Below are 15,544 nucleotides of genomic sequence, written 5' to 3'. Positions count from 1 at the left end.
AGCTGGTGTATGATATTTGAATACCAGTGCATGCTTCAGTGCTTAGCTACCTGTGATGGCACATCACCTTCATTCAGGTCCCAGATGTTTGCACGATTGGACATCTTTTTCTCAGACAACATGAGGTGTCATAATAGAGCTTTTACTGATTTTCCTCTTAACTGTGAAAGAACAATGCAAAGAGTTGTGCCTCAATAGGAGGGAAGGGAATCTATAAGCCTTAAGGTTCTTCACTGACAGTAGGATTATTACTCTAACATCACTAATTAATGGGAAACAAGCAAATTTAAACTTTCTGTCTAAATCAGTCATTTCTAGAGTGAATGACATTTACAAGTTATTTTAAGTAATGGTTTGAGCTAAGTGTTACTATTGAAAGAAAAGCTGTAAAATACTTGTAAAAAGTAATAATAGCCATTATTGAGAACTTATTACATACTAGATAAACTACTAAGTTATTGATCTCTCTGCTTATATAAACCTTTATCTTTCGGTTAATCTATCAATGAATGCTTCAGCACCTAAAACATACCAGATACTGTACTAGGCACTCCATTATTTTTTAATTCTTTTAACAATGCTTGAGTTAGAGGTTGTTCTTCCCATTTTATTCATGGGGAAGGTAAGACACAGAGTGTTTAATTTTCCAGAATCCACTGAACTAGTAAGTGATTTAGCTGGGGCTTAGACTCCAGGCTTCTGAGCTCCCCGCTATGTGTTAGTAATTTCTGCCACATCTGGCTACTTAGCATCGTTTACATTTCTTTCTGTTTGGTGTTTTGGTACTAGATCTTTCTTGAGTGTTGCTATTTGTCACACAAAATTTTAATGGAAATGCTTTGATAGTTGGCATAACTATTTTCTCAGTATTGGGTTTTGGGACACATGGTTATCATTTCTTGATCATGACAGTTTTACATAGTCTTACTATGTAAATAGTCTTACATAATCAGAGTATCATTCTGTGAGAATTCAGTCCTAAATTTTACAATTTTTAAAACCAAGGTAAAAGTGGTTCATAAGGTTTATAGATTAAGGGCTTTATCTTCTCAATCAGCTTTATTGAGATAATATGCATTTAAAGTTTAAACTAATTTATACTTTTTTATTATAAAGTCCCTTTTCATTATTCCATATCTTTTTTTACAGGTACCAAGTACTTGCTTTTGCAACAGATGCAGATAAGAGACAGGAGACCGAACAGCAGAAACTTGGTTCTGGAAAAAGACTTGTTGTAAGGCCATTTTTTTTAGTATATAAAAATTTCAGTAATGTTACATTTATTTTTCTATATTTTAAAGATTTTATTTATTTATTTTTAGAGAGGGGGAGATGAAAGGAGAAAAAGAGAGAGAAAAACATTACTGTGTGTTTGCCTCTCATGTGCTCTGTACTAGGGAACTGGCCCATAGCCCAGACTTGTGCCCTGACTGGGAATTGAACTGGCAACACTTTGTTTTGCAGCCCATGCTCAATCCACTGAACCACACCAGCCAGGGCTTTATTTTCTATTTTTTAAATTAATTTTTAATTTTTCAATTATTGTTGACATTCAAGATTATTTTATATTAGTTCCAGGTGTATAGCATAGTGGTTAGACGTTTATGTAATTTACAAAGTGATCTCCCCCTAGCCAACCCCATAAGTCTAGTACCTATGTGGCACCACACATAGTTATTACAATGTTGTTGACTGTATTTCCTGTCCTACACTTTACATCCTCGTGACTGTCTTGTAACTGCCAATTTGTAGTTCTTAACCCCTTCTACCCAGCAGCGCAGCCCCTCTCCCATCTGGAAAACATCTGTATCTATGAGTCTATTTGTTTTATTTCTTTTATTCTTTAGATCCCACATATAAGTGCAATGATATGATATTTTTATTTCTCTTTCTGATTTATTTCACTTAGTATAATACCATCTAGGTCCATCCATGTTGTCACAAATGGTAAGATTTCACTCTTTATCTCTGAGTAATATTCCATTGTATATCTGTGCCACATTTTCTTTATCCACTCATCTATCAGTGGGCACTTAGGTTGCTTCCATATTTTGGCTGTTGTAAATAATTCTGTAATGAACATAGGGGGTATATATATCTTTTCACATTAGTGTTTTGGATTTTTTTGAACAAATACCCAGAACTGGAATTTCTGAGTCATTAGGTAGTTTAATTTTTTAAGGAACCTCCAAACTTTTTTCCATGTTGGCCACACCAATTTGCAGTCTCATCAACAGTGGACCAAGGTTCCCTTTTCTCCACATCCTTGCCAACACTTGTGTTTTATTGATTTATTAGTGGTAGCCATTCTGACAGGTGTGAGATGATATCTCATTTTGGTATTAATTTGCACTTCTGTGATGATTAGTGATGTGAGCTTTTCATATATGTGTTGGCCATTCGTATGTCTTCTTGGGAAAATGTCTATTCAGGTTCTCTGCCCACTGTTTAAGTGGATCTTTTGTGTTTTGATGTTAAGTTATGTGAGTTCTTTATAAATTTTGGATTTTAACTCCTTGTTGAATGTGTCATTGGTGAATATCTTCTCCAATTCAGAAAGTTGTCTTTTCTTTTTTAAAAGTGTATTTTATTGATTATGCTATTATAGTTGCCTTATTTTTTCTCCTCTTTATTCCCTTCCACCCTGCATGCCCTTGTCACCATTCATGTCCATGGGTCATATGTATAAGTTCTTTGGCTTCTCCATTTCATATACTATTCTTAACTTCCCCCTGTCTATTTTGTACCCACCATTTACACTTCTTATTTCCTTTACCTTTCCCCTCATTATCCCCCGGACCCCTCCCCACTGATAGCCCTCCATGTGAACTCCATTTCTGTGATTCTATTCCTGTTTTAGTTGTTTGCATAGTTTGTTTTTGTTTTTGTTTTTGTTTTTTTTAGGTTCAGTCGTTGATAGTTGTGAGTTTGATGTCATTTTAATGTTCATATTTTTGATCATCTTCTTTTTCTTAGATAAGTCCCTTTAACATTTCATATAATAAGGGCTTGGTGATGATGAACTACTTTAACTTTAACTTGCCTGGGAAGCACTTTGTCTGCCCTTCCATTCTAAATAATAGCTTTGCTGGAGAGCATAATCTTGGATGTAGGTCTTTGCCTTTCATGACTTTGAATACTTCTTTCCAGCCCCTTCTTGCCTGCAAGGTTTCTTTTGAGAAATCAGCCAATAGTTTTATGTGAATTCCTTTGTAAGTAACTGTCTCTTTTTCTGTTGTTGTTTTTAAGATTCTCTCCTTATGTTTAATCTTGGGTAATGTAATTATGTTGTGCCGTGGTGTGTTCCTCTTTGGGTCCAACTTCCTCGGGACTCTCTGAGCTTCCTGGACTTCGTGGAAGTCTGTTTTCTTTGCCAGATTAGGGAATTTCTCCTTCATTATGTTTTCAAATAAGTTTTCAATTTCTTGCTCTTCCTCTTCTCCTTCTGGCACCCCTATGATGGGATGTTGGAACATTTAAAATTGTCCCTGAGGTTCCTAAGCCTCTCCTCATTTTTTTGAATTCTCATTTCTTCATTCTGTTCTGGTTGAATGTTTATTTCTTACTTCTGGTCCACACCATTGATTTGAGTCCCAGTTTCCTTCCCTTCACTGTTGGTTCCCTGTACATTTTTCCTTATTTCACTTTGCATAGCCTTCACTTTTTCCTCTGTTTTGTGACCATACTCCACCATTTCTGGGAGCATCCTGATTACCAGTGTTTTGAACTCTGCATCTGATAGGTTGGCTATCTCTTCATCGCTTAGTTGTATTTTTTCTGAAGCTTTGATCTGTTCTTTCATTTGGGCCATATTTCTTTGTCTGGGCATACCTGTTACATAGTAAGGGGTGGAGCCTTAGGTATTTGCCAGGGTGGGGCAACCCATATCGATGTGCTGTGGTGCTCTATGTGGGGGAGGGATACCAGAGGGAACAATGCCACTTGTTTGGCTCTCTGCCGGCTTTCAGTCACTTCCCCCACTACCCACAAGCAAATTGGGCCCTTCTGGTGCTGGTTCCTGAGTGGGTGGGCTTGTGTACATTCTAGAACCCTGGGTCTCTCCAACAGGCTCTCCTGTGAGGCTGGGAGTTTCTCCTGCCCTCGCAATCCCCATAGGCTTTTTCAGTCAGAGGTCTTGAGGCTTTATTTCCCTACACAGGAACCCTAGGTTTTGCGATCTGTCTTGCTCCCCAGTTGTTCTTCCTGGTTTATCTGCATGTGAATGTGGGACCACAGCCGCTACCTCTCTCTACATGGTCCTCCAGATGCCACCTTGTCGCACATCTTCTCCACCCCTGTTGCCCATCTGCGCCCCTCCTACCGGTCTGGATGAATGTTTCTTGCTTGACTCCTTCATTATCGGATTTCCATATAGTTTGATTTTCTGGAAATTCTGGTTACTTTTTGGTTTTAAATTTATTGTCGTTTTTATTTTGGTTGTATGAGGAGGCAAAGTGTATCTACCTACCCCTCCATCTTGCCCAGAAGTCAGAAATTTCTTAATAGTACTGATATGAAAGTGTTCTGTTTTTTAGCAACTAAATTGATCTTAGGTTTTCCTTTGCAGGTAGATTGGACTTTAAACATTGGAGAACAAGCCCTTGATATAAGTATTATGTCTTTCAATCAGTCAGCATCTTCTGTTTTTGTTCTTGGTGAAAGAAACTTTTTTTGCCTGAAGGATAATGGACAGATTCAGTTCATGAAGAAACTTGATTATAGCCCAAGTTGTTTTCTCCCATACTGCTCAGGTGTGTAGAAAGGTTTCCTTTGATCTTTTCCATATGGCAAAGCTATGTTATATACATCAGAAAAAGGCAAACTCACATAGTACATTTTAAACCTCTAGGAAGATAGTTTTATACTGAGCATGTAATGGAAATTTCAACTTTTAAAGTTTTAATAGAACTTTGATATAAAGTACACATTTGGGTTTGTTGGTCATTTTACTTTGTATGAAATGATTTGTAGAATGGGCCTGAGGCATACATTAATGCTTTCCAAAATGTGGCTGTTCAGGATGCTTCCAAGAGAACATCACACTTTTTTATGGGCAGAATGGAGCATAGTAGTGCCTAATACAATGACTTTTCTGTAGTGAATGCCCAGTAAATCACTAGCTTAACTGTGTTAAATATTAATAAAATTCATGCTTGCTAGATGAAATGCAAAAATGTTGGCCACTCTTTGGTTATGGTTTCCAAGTCTTTAATTTTTTTCTTTTAAATGTTAGTTTGGAGTTGAAAAATCATGTCTTATTACTTAAAATCTTTACACTTCAACATCAAGACATTATAATTAGCTTGTATCATAAATCCCCTAAAAGGAATATAATATACTGTTACAAATGACAATTTTCTCATTATCCTCCTTTTCTGTCTTCAACCTCCAGTTTCTGAAGGGACAGTAAACACTCTGATTGGAAACCATCACTGCATGCTGCATGTTTTTCAGGACGTGACACTGAAGTGGGCCACGCAGCTCCCCCACGTCCCTGTGGCTGTGAGAGTGGGCTCTCTACAGTAAGTGACTCGGTTAACATTCTTGTTAAAAAAGAGAATCCTAGCCAAGGGATTCTCAAGAAGTTTTATGGAACAATGGCGAGTGATGTTACTGAAAAATGAACTTTGCTAAAAAAGTGGCACTGCAGTGCGAGTGTCAGTGGTAGAAATAATTTAAAACATAACTGTCATTAAAAAAGAGAAATGTAAACATTCTTAATTTGAACCACTGATCATTTTTACTTAGTATTTCTAGTGAGATATCCTTTGTGAGTTAAAGTTTTCAAGAAAATAGCTTGCCTGGTAGATTTTTTTTCAAAATAGAAAAGAATTTCTGTAAGCATTTGATGCTTGTCATTGAGAGATACCTTGTTGTTGGACTGTGAGACTATTACGCTTCAGATGTGTGTTAGACCTGTGTCCAGTGCAGTGAAATTGCTAATGAAGACATGTGTGAGACAGTTTAGATATTAAATAGGGCACTTTGCATTTACAGTGAAAGGCAAAATTTATGTCTTGATATTAAATTTGCAAAATTTATCAGAAATGAGAGAAAGGTGATAGGAAGTTTGTATTTTTATAGCTTGTCAATATAAAAGGCAAGAACTCAGATTATGTTTAGGAATTGAAAATCTTGGTAAATGTATAGAAACACACTTTCTATAAAGTGTCATGGATTCCCAGATTTATTCAGTTTTGCTTATTATGTCGTGCTATTGAACATTTATAAAATATACATAGAATTCTTCAATGGCATCTATAGTATCTGATCAGTACAACTTATCCCTCCAAATTAGGAGCTTGAATGTTATACATCCTGTAAAGGCATGTTGGCCAACAACGATGGTCCCATAAAATTATGATGGGGCTGAAGAATTTGCATAGCCTCGTGGTGATGAAGCTGTTGTCACAGTTAGAACAACATACCACTCATGTGTTTGTGGTGATGCTGGTGTGAGCAAATCTATTGACCTGCCAGTTGTATAAAAGTATAGCTCATACAGTTATGTACAGTACATAATACTTGACAATGATAATAAATGAAAATGTTACTGGTTTATGTATTTATTATATTACACTTTTCTTTGTTATTTTAGTGTAGTCTTTCTGCTTTGAAAAATAGTTTGCTGTATAACAGTATGCTGTATTACTTCAGCAACAGCCTCACATACTCATGATTACCGAGTCTCTTAATTATACCATTTTCTGTTGTGTTGGATTTAATTTTATGTTATTTTGTCCATCATGGTTCCTAAACATACAAAACCCACTGCTAATGTTGCTAGTAAGAGACCATGTCAAGCGACTGGCCTGGAAACAGAATTAAGAACTAAGAAGGTGGAAAATCAGCGATGGTTACTGATTGCCAGTCAGGCTTGTCCCCCTTCACCATAGTTACGAACTTGAAGAATAAGAACCAGTGACAGAAGCTGTAAAAGGATCTGCTTCACTGAAGGCAGCAAGATTAACAGAGATTGACGAAGGATCTCTGTTAGACATGGAGAATCTTCTGACGACCAGACACAGACGTGTGTTCCTTTCAGCACCAAGCTGACCACGGGCAGAGCAAAAGTGTTTGCAGTGTTGGAAAATGAGGCTGGACCCGACTACAGTGTTGCATTTCATGCTAGCTCTGGGTGGTTTAAACGTATCAAGAATCGTTATTCAAGCTATGTATGGTAGCAGGTGGGTACTGGATTTTTCAGGATAATCACATAATAAGTTGTATAACGTCTAACCACTCAGTTGTGCACCTGAAACTAATATTATATGTGAGCTATAATTGAAAAAAATATTTAAAGTGAAAAAAAAGGTTTGAGAATTGAAAAAATTAATGTTCATACCATAATGTACGAGTGAGTGCTAAGTCTGCGAATGCTCACGTGAAGGCAGCTGAAGAATTTTTGGAAGTTCTAGATAAGCTGACTGTGGAGGAAAATTATTTACCAGAGCAAATACTCAGTGTGGATGAAACCTTCCTCTTCTGCAGAGGGATGCCTGAAAGGACTTCCATCCACAAGAAGGCCAAGTCAACGCCAGGTTTCAAGGCTCTTAGGGACAGGGTAACAGCCTTGCTTGGGGGGCATGCTACAGGCTACAGACGGAAGCCCTCTGTGATCTGGCTTCATGAGCACCCAGGGCCTTCAGACACAGGAATAACCCCTCCAGCCTCCCAGGGAACTACAGGCACAGTAAGAGGGCATGGATGACGCAGCTCCTCTCCCAAGATGCCCTCTTGAGTTGCTCTGCTGCAAAATTGTGAAGTAATGTTTGGGGAACTAAATGCCTTTCAAGACTTTTCTTATTGTTGATAATGCTCCTGGGTACTCTTTTTTTATTGGCCTTCTTCATCCTGATGTCAAAATGGTGTTTCTCCCTCTAGCCATCACCTCTTTGATTCAGCCAATGGATTGAGGAGTTATATCAGCTTCTAAGACCTGCTACCTGGGGAGGACCTTTGCCCAGGCTGTTGCTGCAACTGAGGAAAACAATGAGGGGACACTGATACAATTCTGGAAGGATGGTCACATCCATGATGGTATCGAGAACCTTGCTTGGGCTTTGGGTGATGTCACCAAGAAGTGTATGAATGGCATCTGGTAGAAGGCACTCCAGAGGGTTTGTCCATGACTTCAAAAGACTTGCTGAAGATGGGGGAAGCTACAAAAATCGACAAGGCTGTGGTGGAGATGGCAAATAGCTTTAACCTGGGTGTGGGTGGGGATGACACGGAGGAGCTTGTGGAGGTGGCTCCTGAGGAATTGGCTAATGAGGAGGTGTTGGAACTAGAATAAGGAATGCATAGCTGAAGAAGGGACAAGAGGAAACTGCAAGAGAAGAAAAAGAACTCAAATAAAATTCACAGTGAGAGGTGTAACAGAAGTTTTTGCAGACCTCAACAGGCTCCTTAAAAACTTCAAAACCATGGACCCCAATAGCAACAGGTTTTCATTAATAGGGAAGAATGTTTGTGGTGCATTATATGCTTACAAGCAAATCTACGATGAAAAAAAGAAGCAAACTCAGCAACCCCCTGTAGACATATTTCTGAACAGAAGGGCGCCTTCTCAAGGAGAGCCTCAGGCAGGCCCTTCAGGGGTGTTCCAGAAGAAGGCTTTGTTATCATGGGAGAGGACGGCTCCACACATGTTACTGCCCGGGAGACCTTCCAGTGGGACAAGTTGTGGAGGAGGAAGACAGTGATGTTAATGATCCCGACCCTGTGTAGGCTTAGGCTAATGTGTGTTTGTGTATTAGTTTTAAACATTTTTTTATCCTGACCTGAGGCTGTGTTCATTGATTCTAGAGAGAGAGGAAGGGAGAGACAGAGAGAGAGATCAATGTGAGAAACATCAATTGGTTGCCTCCCGTATGCACCCTGACTGGGGATTTAACCCACAGACTAGGTATGTGCCCTGACTGGGAATCAAACTCGCAACCACTTGGTGTACAAGATGGTGCTCTCACTAGCTGAGCTGCCTGGCCAGGGCTGTGTCTTAGTTTTTAACAAAAAATAAATAAAAAATACTTTTTACAGCCATACATGGTATTTGTGTTTTAAGCCAAGTGTTATTACGAAAGAGTTAAAAATTAAAAACTAATAAAGGAAAAAAGTTACAGTAACCTGAGGTTATTATTAAAGAAAGATATTTTGAAGTGAGTTTAGTGTAGCCTAAGTCATGTCCTAGGCCTCACCTTCACTAACCACTCACTCACTGACTCACCTAGAGCAACTTCCCGTCCTGCAGGCTCCATTCATGGTAAGCGCCCTGTATAGCTGCATCATTTTTCATCTTTTACCGAACCTTTCCTATGTGTAGATACACAAATACTTACCATTGTGCAGATACCATGCTGTATCTACAGCCACCTACAGCACTCAGCACAGTAGCGTGCTGTACAGGTTTGTAGCCTAGGAGCAAAGGCTCAACCACATAGCCCAGACCACCTGTACACAGGTGTGCAGCGGGCCAGACCATCCAAGGTTGTGGTAAGTGCACTCCATGATGTTCACACATGACAAAATTGCCTAATGACTCAGAACGTATCCCTGTTGTTAGGGGACACATGACTGTGTTATTGTTGAAGCACAGTTAAGCGCATTCATGTTTGCATTAGTGGTTAATTTGAAACCTGAATATTGGAAAAATGGAAACGTTTGAAAACACTGAATATTTTCAAAGAAGTTGCTTTTTCATGTTTTATGGGAAGATACCATCATATAATTCTAATTGCTATTCAGTTAACACAAATTGTAGTTATTTTGTACCTGAAGAAAAATGTAAAGTTTTGAGATTGGCTTTTGTAGTGTTCACAAAATGGTCTTTTAAGTCCAACCAAACACTCAGACTCACCAGACATTTTACATACGATTTACTTAGAAGGATTTAGAACAGGAAAAGTGTCTTGCCAGCAGGGCAATGTCAAGTATTTCTCTTCAGGGAGAGTAATTCTTGCAACGGCACATATATCCTTCCAAGAGTTGTTCTCTTTGGCCCCCGAGTGACAGCGCAGGTGCAAGAAGACAGGTCCGCTCCGGTGGGTGTGGATTACAGTCCCTGTGCCCTCCACAGCCAGTGTCTTTAAACACTGGAGAGTCACCGTGGTTCATGTACTTGTGTGCAGCATGGGAGAGTGATGTATAGAAAGACGTTATCGAGACCATTTAGTTGAAGTTCTTATTCTACACATATATTATTTACACGGAACGTGCCTACGTCGAGAGTCACCATACTCAGAAGCTCAAAGTTATGGCTTCTCAGGAGATATTTATAGTTAATTTACAGTTTCTGGTCCAGATGCAACTTACAAGCCAAGGGTCTAATTATTAATAGCTGAAATTATTATGATAAATAACCAACTTTCTATGTAGTATGCATCAACGTGCTTATATGAAAAAACAGCCTGTCACGTCTAGACTTTGGTGCTTGTGAAACTTCTGTTTCTCATAGCTTTCTTTTAATGGTTTAAAATGATCATTTTAAACCATTAAAATAATAATCTTAAACAATTAAATGTAAATATTGCCATTAATGATTTCCCCAGTTAATATGTAGCAGTAACTCATTGGGAGATTTTTCTTATTTTTATATACTTTAACATAAAAGTATAGGATTAGACTGTTTGAAAGAATTTCATTGTAATTTTTGGAAAAATTTTAAAAGTGATTATTACTGACTTAGCTCTAGCGTATTTATATTTAGAAGTTATTGTTGAAATTAGAAACACTGAAATAATTTGGCTCCTGCTTTTAATTACTTCTGGGGTTCAACTTTTTTGGTAGAAGCTTCCTTGGCTGAATGTGTTTATTTGTAAAGGAAATTGCTGCTATTTTAATGTGTTTCTTTTTAGTGAATAAGAAATATTGGATTTGGATCAAGTTGATGCAATTATACTTAATAACAGCATTTTGCTCAGAAACTAAGATGCTTTATTTCTCCCACTCCCACCTACTTGGCAGTCCTAGCCTTCTCCACCTTGTTTATTACAAGCCAATTCTAAATCCGTCTCTGTTTCCTTCTCTTTTTAGGGTAGATGGGCTTCTTGATGAGATAGAGTTCTTTCAGTTTAGTTATTTTATTTTTGGGTTAGACTATGGGAATGTGAAATAAGCATATAGTTTACAGAGTCAGAAGAGTCTGAATGTGATAATGTTCTTTAAATTTTTAGCTATGGTTGTTTTCCATTTATTTGAAAGCCAGTATCATACGTCTGCTGTAGCCAGTTTCCCAACTGGCAAATAAAGATCATCATTTATTGGTAACGTATTCTCTCTAGAGATATGAACTGTACCTAAAGGGAAGTGTATTTGACTGAAAGTTCAAAGACATGGTAGCCTTTCCAAGCTTCAGCTGGCAGCCACAGCCGTTGCACTTTAAAATCTTGTTGCAGCTCATTTTATAGTATAAACAATTTGGTCTAGTACTTCAGAGTTTTTCTTACTAGACTGTATCCACAATAGTAACTTATGTCAGTGTTTATCATTATAATTTTTAGCCTTCACTGATGCAATATTCTTGACTAGAATGTTTTCTCCATTTTTTCTCTGGATTTTCAAATTTCTTCTGTCTTCAAGTTCTAATTCAAGCCGCATAACGAAGCCTTTCCTGTCCACCTTGGTCTCGATAAATACACAAAAGACATTGATGTTTGTGTGTGTGTGTGGGGGGGGGTTGGCTAGGAAGACCACATAAGAGTCTTAAGTTGAAGAACTTTTCTTACATATGAAAAATTAAGACTCAGAGATGAAACAATATTATTTCTTTGAAAACAAATTTATTAGGACAGTTTTTTTTTAATTTCAAAGTGACTTTTTATTTCTTTTTTAGTTTTTTTTGCTGTTGTCATCTTTTTTTTTGGACTTTGTAGCGGTGGGCCTATAGAAGTACACTTTTTGTTATGTTATAATTTTAAGGATTTCTTTTGTTTAATAATTAACGTTCCACATAAAATTGGTACATATTCTTTGAATTAGGGTAGAGCATAGATTCTGTTTTGAGAGCTTCTGCATTTCTTTAACAGTGCCGAGGTCTTTTTGTCTCACACACCTCTCACGCCATGAGTTCACAGAGGTGCGTGCCAGCCGCCGGGCCCCTTCCCCGGGCCCCTTCTCGGGGCTCCGCAACATGTGTTTCTGGGGTGCCGCAGGCTGGCGCTTCAGTCGAGCCCTCGTCCCTTTTTCTTTGGAAGGAATAAGTGAGTCTTGCATAAATGTTTATCTACAACAGTACGTTTTAGTTTCTGGAAGACCCCTTTAAAGAAGAATAGAAAAAAGTAAAAGGTTACTCATTTTTTAAAGCTGCATTTCCATTTTGGGTGGTGTCTGTTGACTGTTATAGGTGATAAAGCAGCAGCACACCTGTGCTTTCTCCCTCCTCTCTTCTTGCCATGTTCTTCAACATTTGCACGCATTTTAGTAAACAGAATTTTCACAGCACTTTCAACCTATTCATGCATCTAAAAGGTCTCCAAGCTTATTCCAGTTCTTTGACTATTCCTGAGTTATCTCACCTTACTTTCTAGTAAGTCGAATTTAATCATCTGGTAGTTTTTGAGGAAAGGCATATAAATCTTCTTGTATTCCTGACAATTGTTTATTGTTTTTATACTTGGAGGTTATCTTGGCTTCCCTCAGAAATTTGGACAGTGCGTTTGGTGTTGATAGTTGCTGTGGGAAAGCCTGAGCTTGGCTTACATTTTTTTTTTGTTAACATCTTATTAGTGAATTATTTTTCTGCCTTGATGCTTATATCTGACTTATTTTTAAAAATGTTTAAAGGACTGCAAATTCTCTAGAATTGTCTCACAATTGATTGATTCTGTACCAGTTTGTCCTGGGACAAGTGAGATTCAAAACATTCAAGTTTTTATTCACTACAAGAAAAAAATTTTTTAACTATACCTTTGACTATTGGTTCTGCTAGGTTAGTTTTCTTAGTCAATATTGTTATTATAAATATGTTGGCCCTACCTTGTCTTCCAAGCTAGCCACTGCTCATTAATTATTTGTATGTTTTTCTATATTGATTTGTGTGATTTTTTCCATGTCTCTCTCCCATGTTCTTCAGTTTGTTTTTAGTATATTCTGATTTTTTTCTTGTTATTGTTCTTTAATGTGGCTTTCATTGCTGTAGCTTTTGTTTGAGGATTTTCAAACAAAGAGAAAATTGTTTCTTTCATTTTACCGATATACTTCTGGTTGCCTGATTTCTTCTTTTGTTACCTTAGAAAGTTCTTGGTATGGATAGTTCCTGCCTTTTATTTCTGTTCCTAATCCCCCTTATCTCCACCTCTTTCTTTATTTGCAATTTCTTTTTTTTTCTTTTCTTATTTTTTTAAATTTATTTATTTTTTTAAAATTGATTATGCTGTTACAGTTGTTCTATTCCCCCCTTCATTCCCCTCCACCCTGCCCCCCCAACCCCACCATTACCCCCCTTTAGTTTATGTCCATGTGTCTCAAGTCCTTTAGGTTCTATATTTCCCATACTATTCTTGCCCCCCCCCCCCCCCATCTATTTTCTATCTACTGTCTATGCTACTTGTTTTCTGTACCTTCTCCCCCCCTTCCCCCTCCTCCCACTCCCCTGTTGCTAACCCTCCTTGAGATCTTCATTTCTATGTTTCCACTCCTGATCTAGCTATCCTCTTAGTTTGCTTTCGTTTTAGGTGTGGTTGTTAATAACTGTGAGTTTGTTGTCCTTTCACTGTTCATGTTTCTTTAACTTCTTTTTCTTCGATAAGTCCCTTTAACATTTCATATAATAAGGGCTTGGTGATGATGAACTCCTTGAATTTGGTCTTATCTGAGAAGCACCTTATCTGTCCTTCCATTCTAAATGAAAGTTTTGCTGGATAGAGCAATCTTGGTTGTAGGTCTTTAGATTTCATGACTTGGAATATTTCTTTCCAGCCCCTTCTTGCCTGTAAGGTCTCTTTTGAGAAATCTGCTGACAGTTTGATGGGGACTCCTTTGTAGGTGATTGTCCCCTTAGCTCTTGCTGCTTCTAGGATTCTCTCCTTCATTTTAATTTTGGCTAATGTAATTATGATATGCCTTGGTGTGTTTCTTCTTGAGTCCAACTTTTTTGGTACTCTCTGGGCTTCTTGGATTTCTTGGAAGTCTATTTCCTTTTCCAGATTGGGGAAATTTTCTTTTATTATTTGTTCAAATAGTTTTTCCACTGGTGGTTGTGTCTTTCCCCCTTCTGGTACCCCTATAATTCGGATGTTGGAGCGTTTAAAGATGTCCTGGAGGTTCCTAAGACTCTCCTCATTTCTTTGAATTCTTGCTCCTTGACTCTTTTCTGTTTGGCCATTATTTGGTTTCTTCTGGTCCACTCCATTGATTTGAGTCCCAGTTTCCTTTTCATCTCTATGGGTTTCCTGTGGAATTCCATTCATTTCCCTTAATTTAGCCTTCATATGTTTCTCTAATTTGTGGCTATAATCAACCAGATCTGTGAGGAAGCTGATGACCAGTGTTTTAAACTGTGCGTCTGAGAGTTTTGGTATTTCTTCGTCGCTTAGATTTATCTGTGGGGCTTTGAGGTCTTCCTGCGACATTTTTGGTCTGTTCTGGCCCTTTAAGTGGGAGAAGTGGCGCCTTGGAGTCCCAGGTCGCTTGGTTGTGACGCCGTATGTGGGGGCGTGGTCAGAGCAGGGAAATGGCGCGCCCTCTATCGCCTTGGCCGCCCTATATCGCCGCCACGGCGGTCCAACCGCCCACTCCCTCGCTCGCGCGCAATTAGGCAACCGCAGTCAACACGCTGCACCGTCTCCCCACTGTCTCCTCTGCAGTCGCTCACCCGGTGGGTTGCTCGGTCGCTCACTAGGTCCAATCCTGGGTTTGGAACCCGTGTGTCTGGATTCGCGCGTCTGGATTCTGCGCCCGGGTCCGACCGAGCCCTCCTTTGTAACTCCTCACCAGACGCCGGTTTCGCCCCTTACCGGTCGGGCTGAAGAATTTGTTGTTAGCGGACTTCCGAAAAGTTCAGTTTTCCGTGTTCTGGTTGTGTTTTCTGATGCTAATATTTAGTTGTCCCTAAACTTGGTTGTGTGAGGAGGCACGGCACATCCACCTAAACCTCCATCTTGGCGGAAGTCTCTTTATTTGCAATTTCTGCACATAGGTCCTCTGTTAAATACTTTGCAATTATTGCTCATTTAAAAAATGGTGACAGCAGTTTGCTCTACAATCATGTGGGAAATGATGGGAGAGAGTAATGAGCTCTGACCAACTGGGTCTTTTCACCATCTCACTGGGTTTATTTTCTTTGCTCTGGGGGCCCAGCTCCTCCAGTTTCCAGGGTCCAGGAGTTTGGTGAATGTAATGGAAGTCCCCTTGTGTCCCTAGTGGCAGGCCCTTGGTGCTATGAATCCATGGCTGCTGGTTGGCCTCTGATCTTCCTTGATTAGGGAGCCACCTGATTAATAAATGCATCTTTCACTTCGACTGTGGTTCTCTGAGGTTGTGTCTCCTGCATGCACCTGTGCCCTTCAGTCTCATTATGCTGGTCTGAGACCCAACTGTGTTCCATCTG

At 38.9% G+C, this 15,544-nt stretch overlaps 1 protein-coding gene across 3 annotated transcripts in view; it reads left to right on the top strand.

The window, feature by feature from the left end:
• Positions 1-15,544, top strand: part of BBS9 (Bardet-Biedl syndrome 9) — a 350,821-nt gene that overhangs the window by 90,102 nt on the left and 245,175 nt on the right. For all 3 annotated transcript variants that reach the window (XM_053661722.1, XM_053661721.1, XM_053661724.1), the window contains exons 7-9: positions 1,150-1,234; positions 4,568-4,751; positions 5,393-5,522. In XM_053661722.1, coding sequence (XP_053517697.1) covers positions 1,150-1,234; positions 4,568-4,751; positions 5,393-5,522 — 399 coding nt within the window. The remainder of the gene's footprint in view (positions 1-1,149; positions 1,235-4,567; positions 4,752-5,392; positions 5,523-15,544) is intronic.

Source organism: Artibeus jamaicensis, unplaced genomic scaffold (genome assembly GCF_021234435.1).
Source record: "Artibeus jamaicensis isolate MK-2021 breed Jamaican fruit bat unplaced genomic scaffold, CSHL_Jam_final contig_1016, whole genome shotgun sequence".
Taxonomy (NCBI): domain Eukaryota; kingdom Metazoa; phylum Chordata; class Mammalia; order Chiroptera; family Phyllostomidae; genus Artibeus; species Artibeus jamaicensis.
The sequence above is the reverse complement of the archived record's forward strand: the minus strand, read 5'-3'. Positions and strand labels throughout refer to the sequence as shown.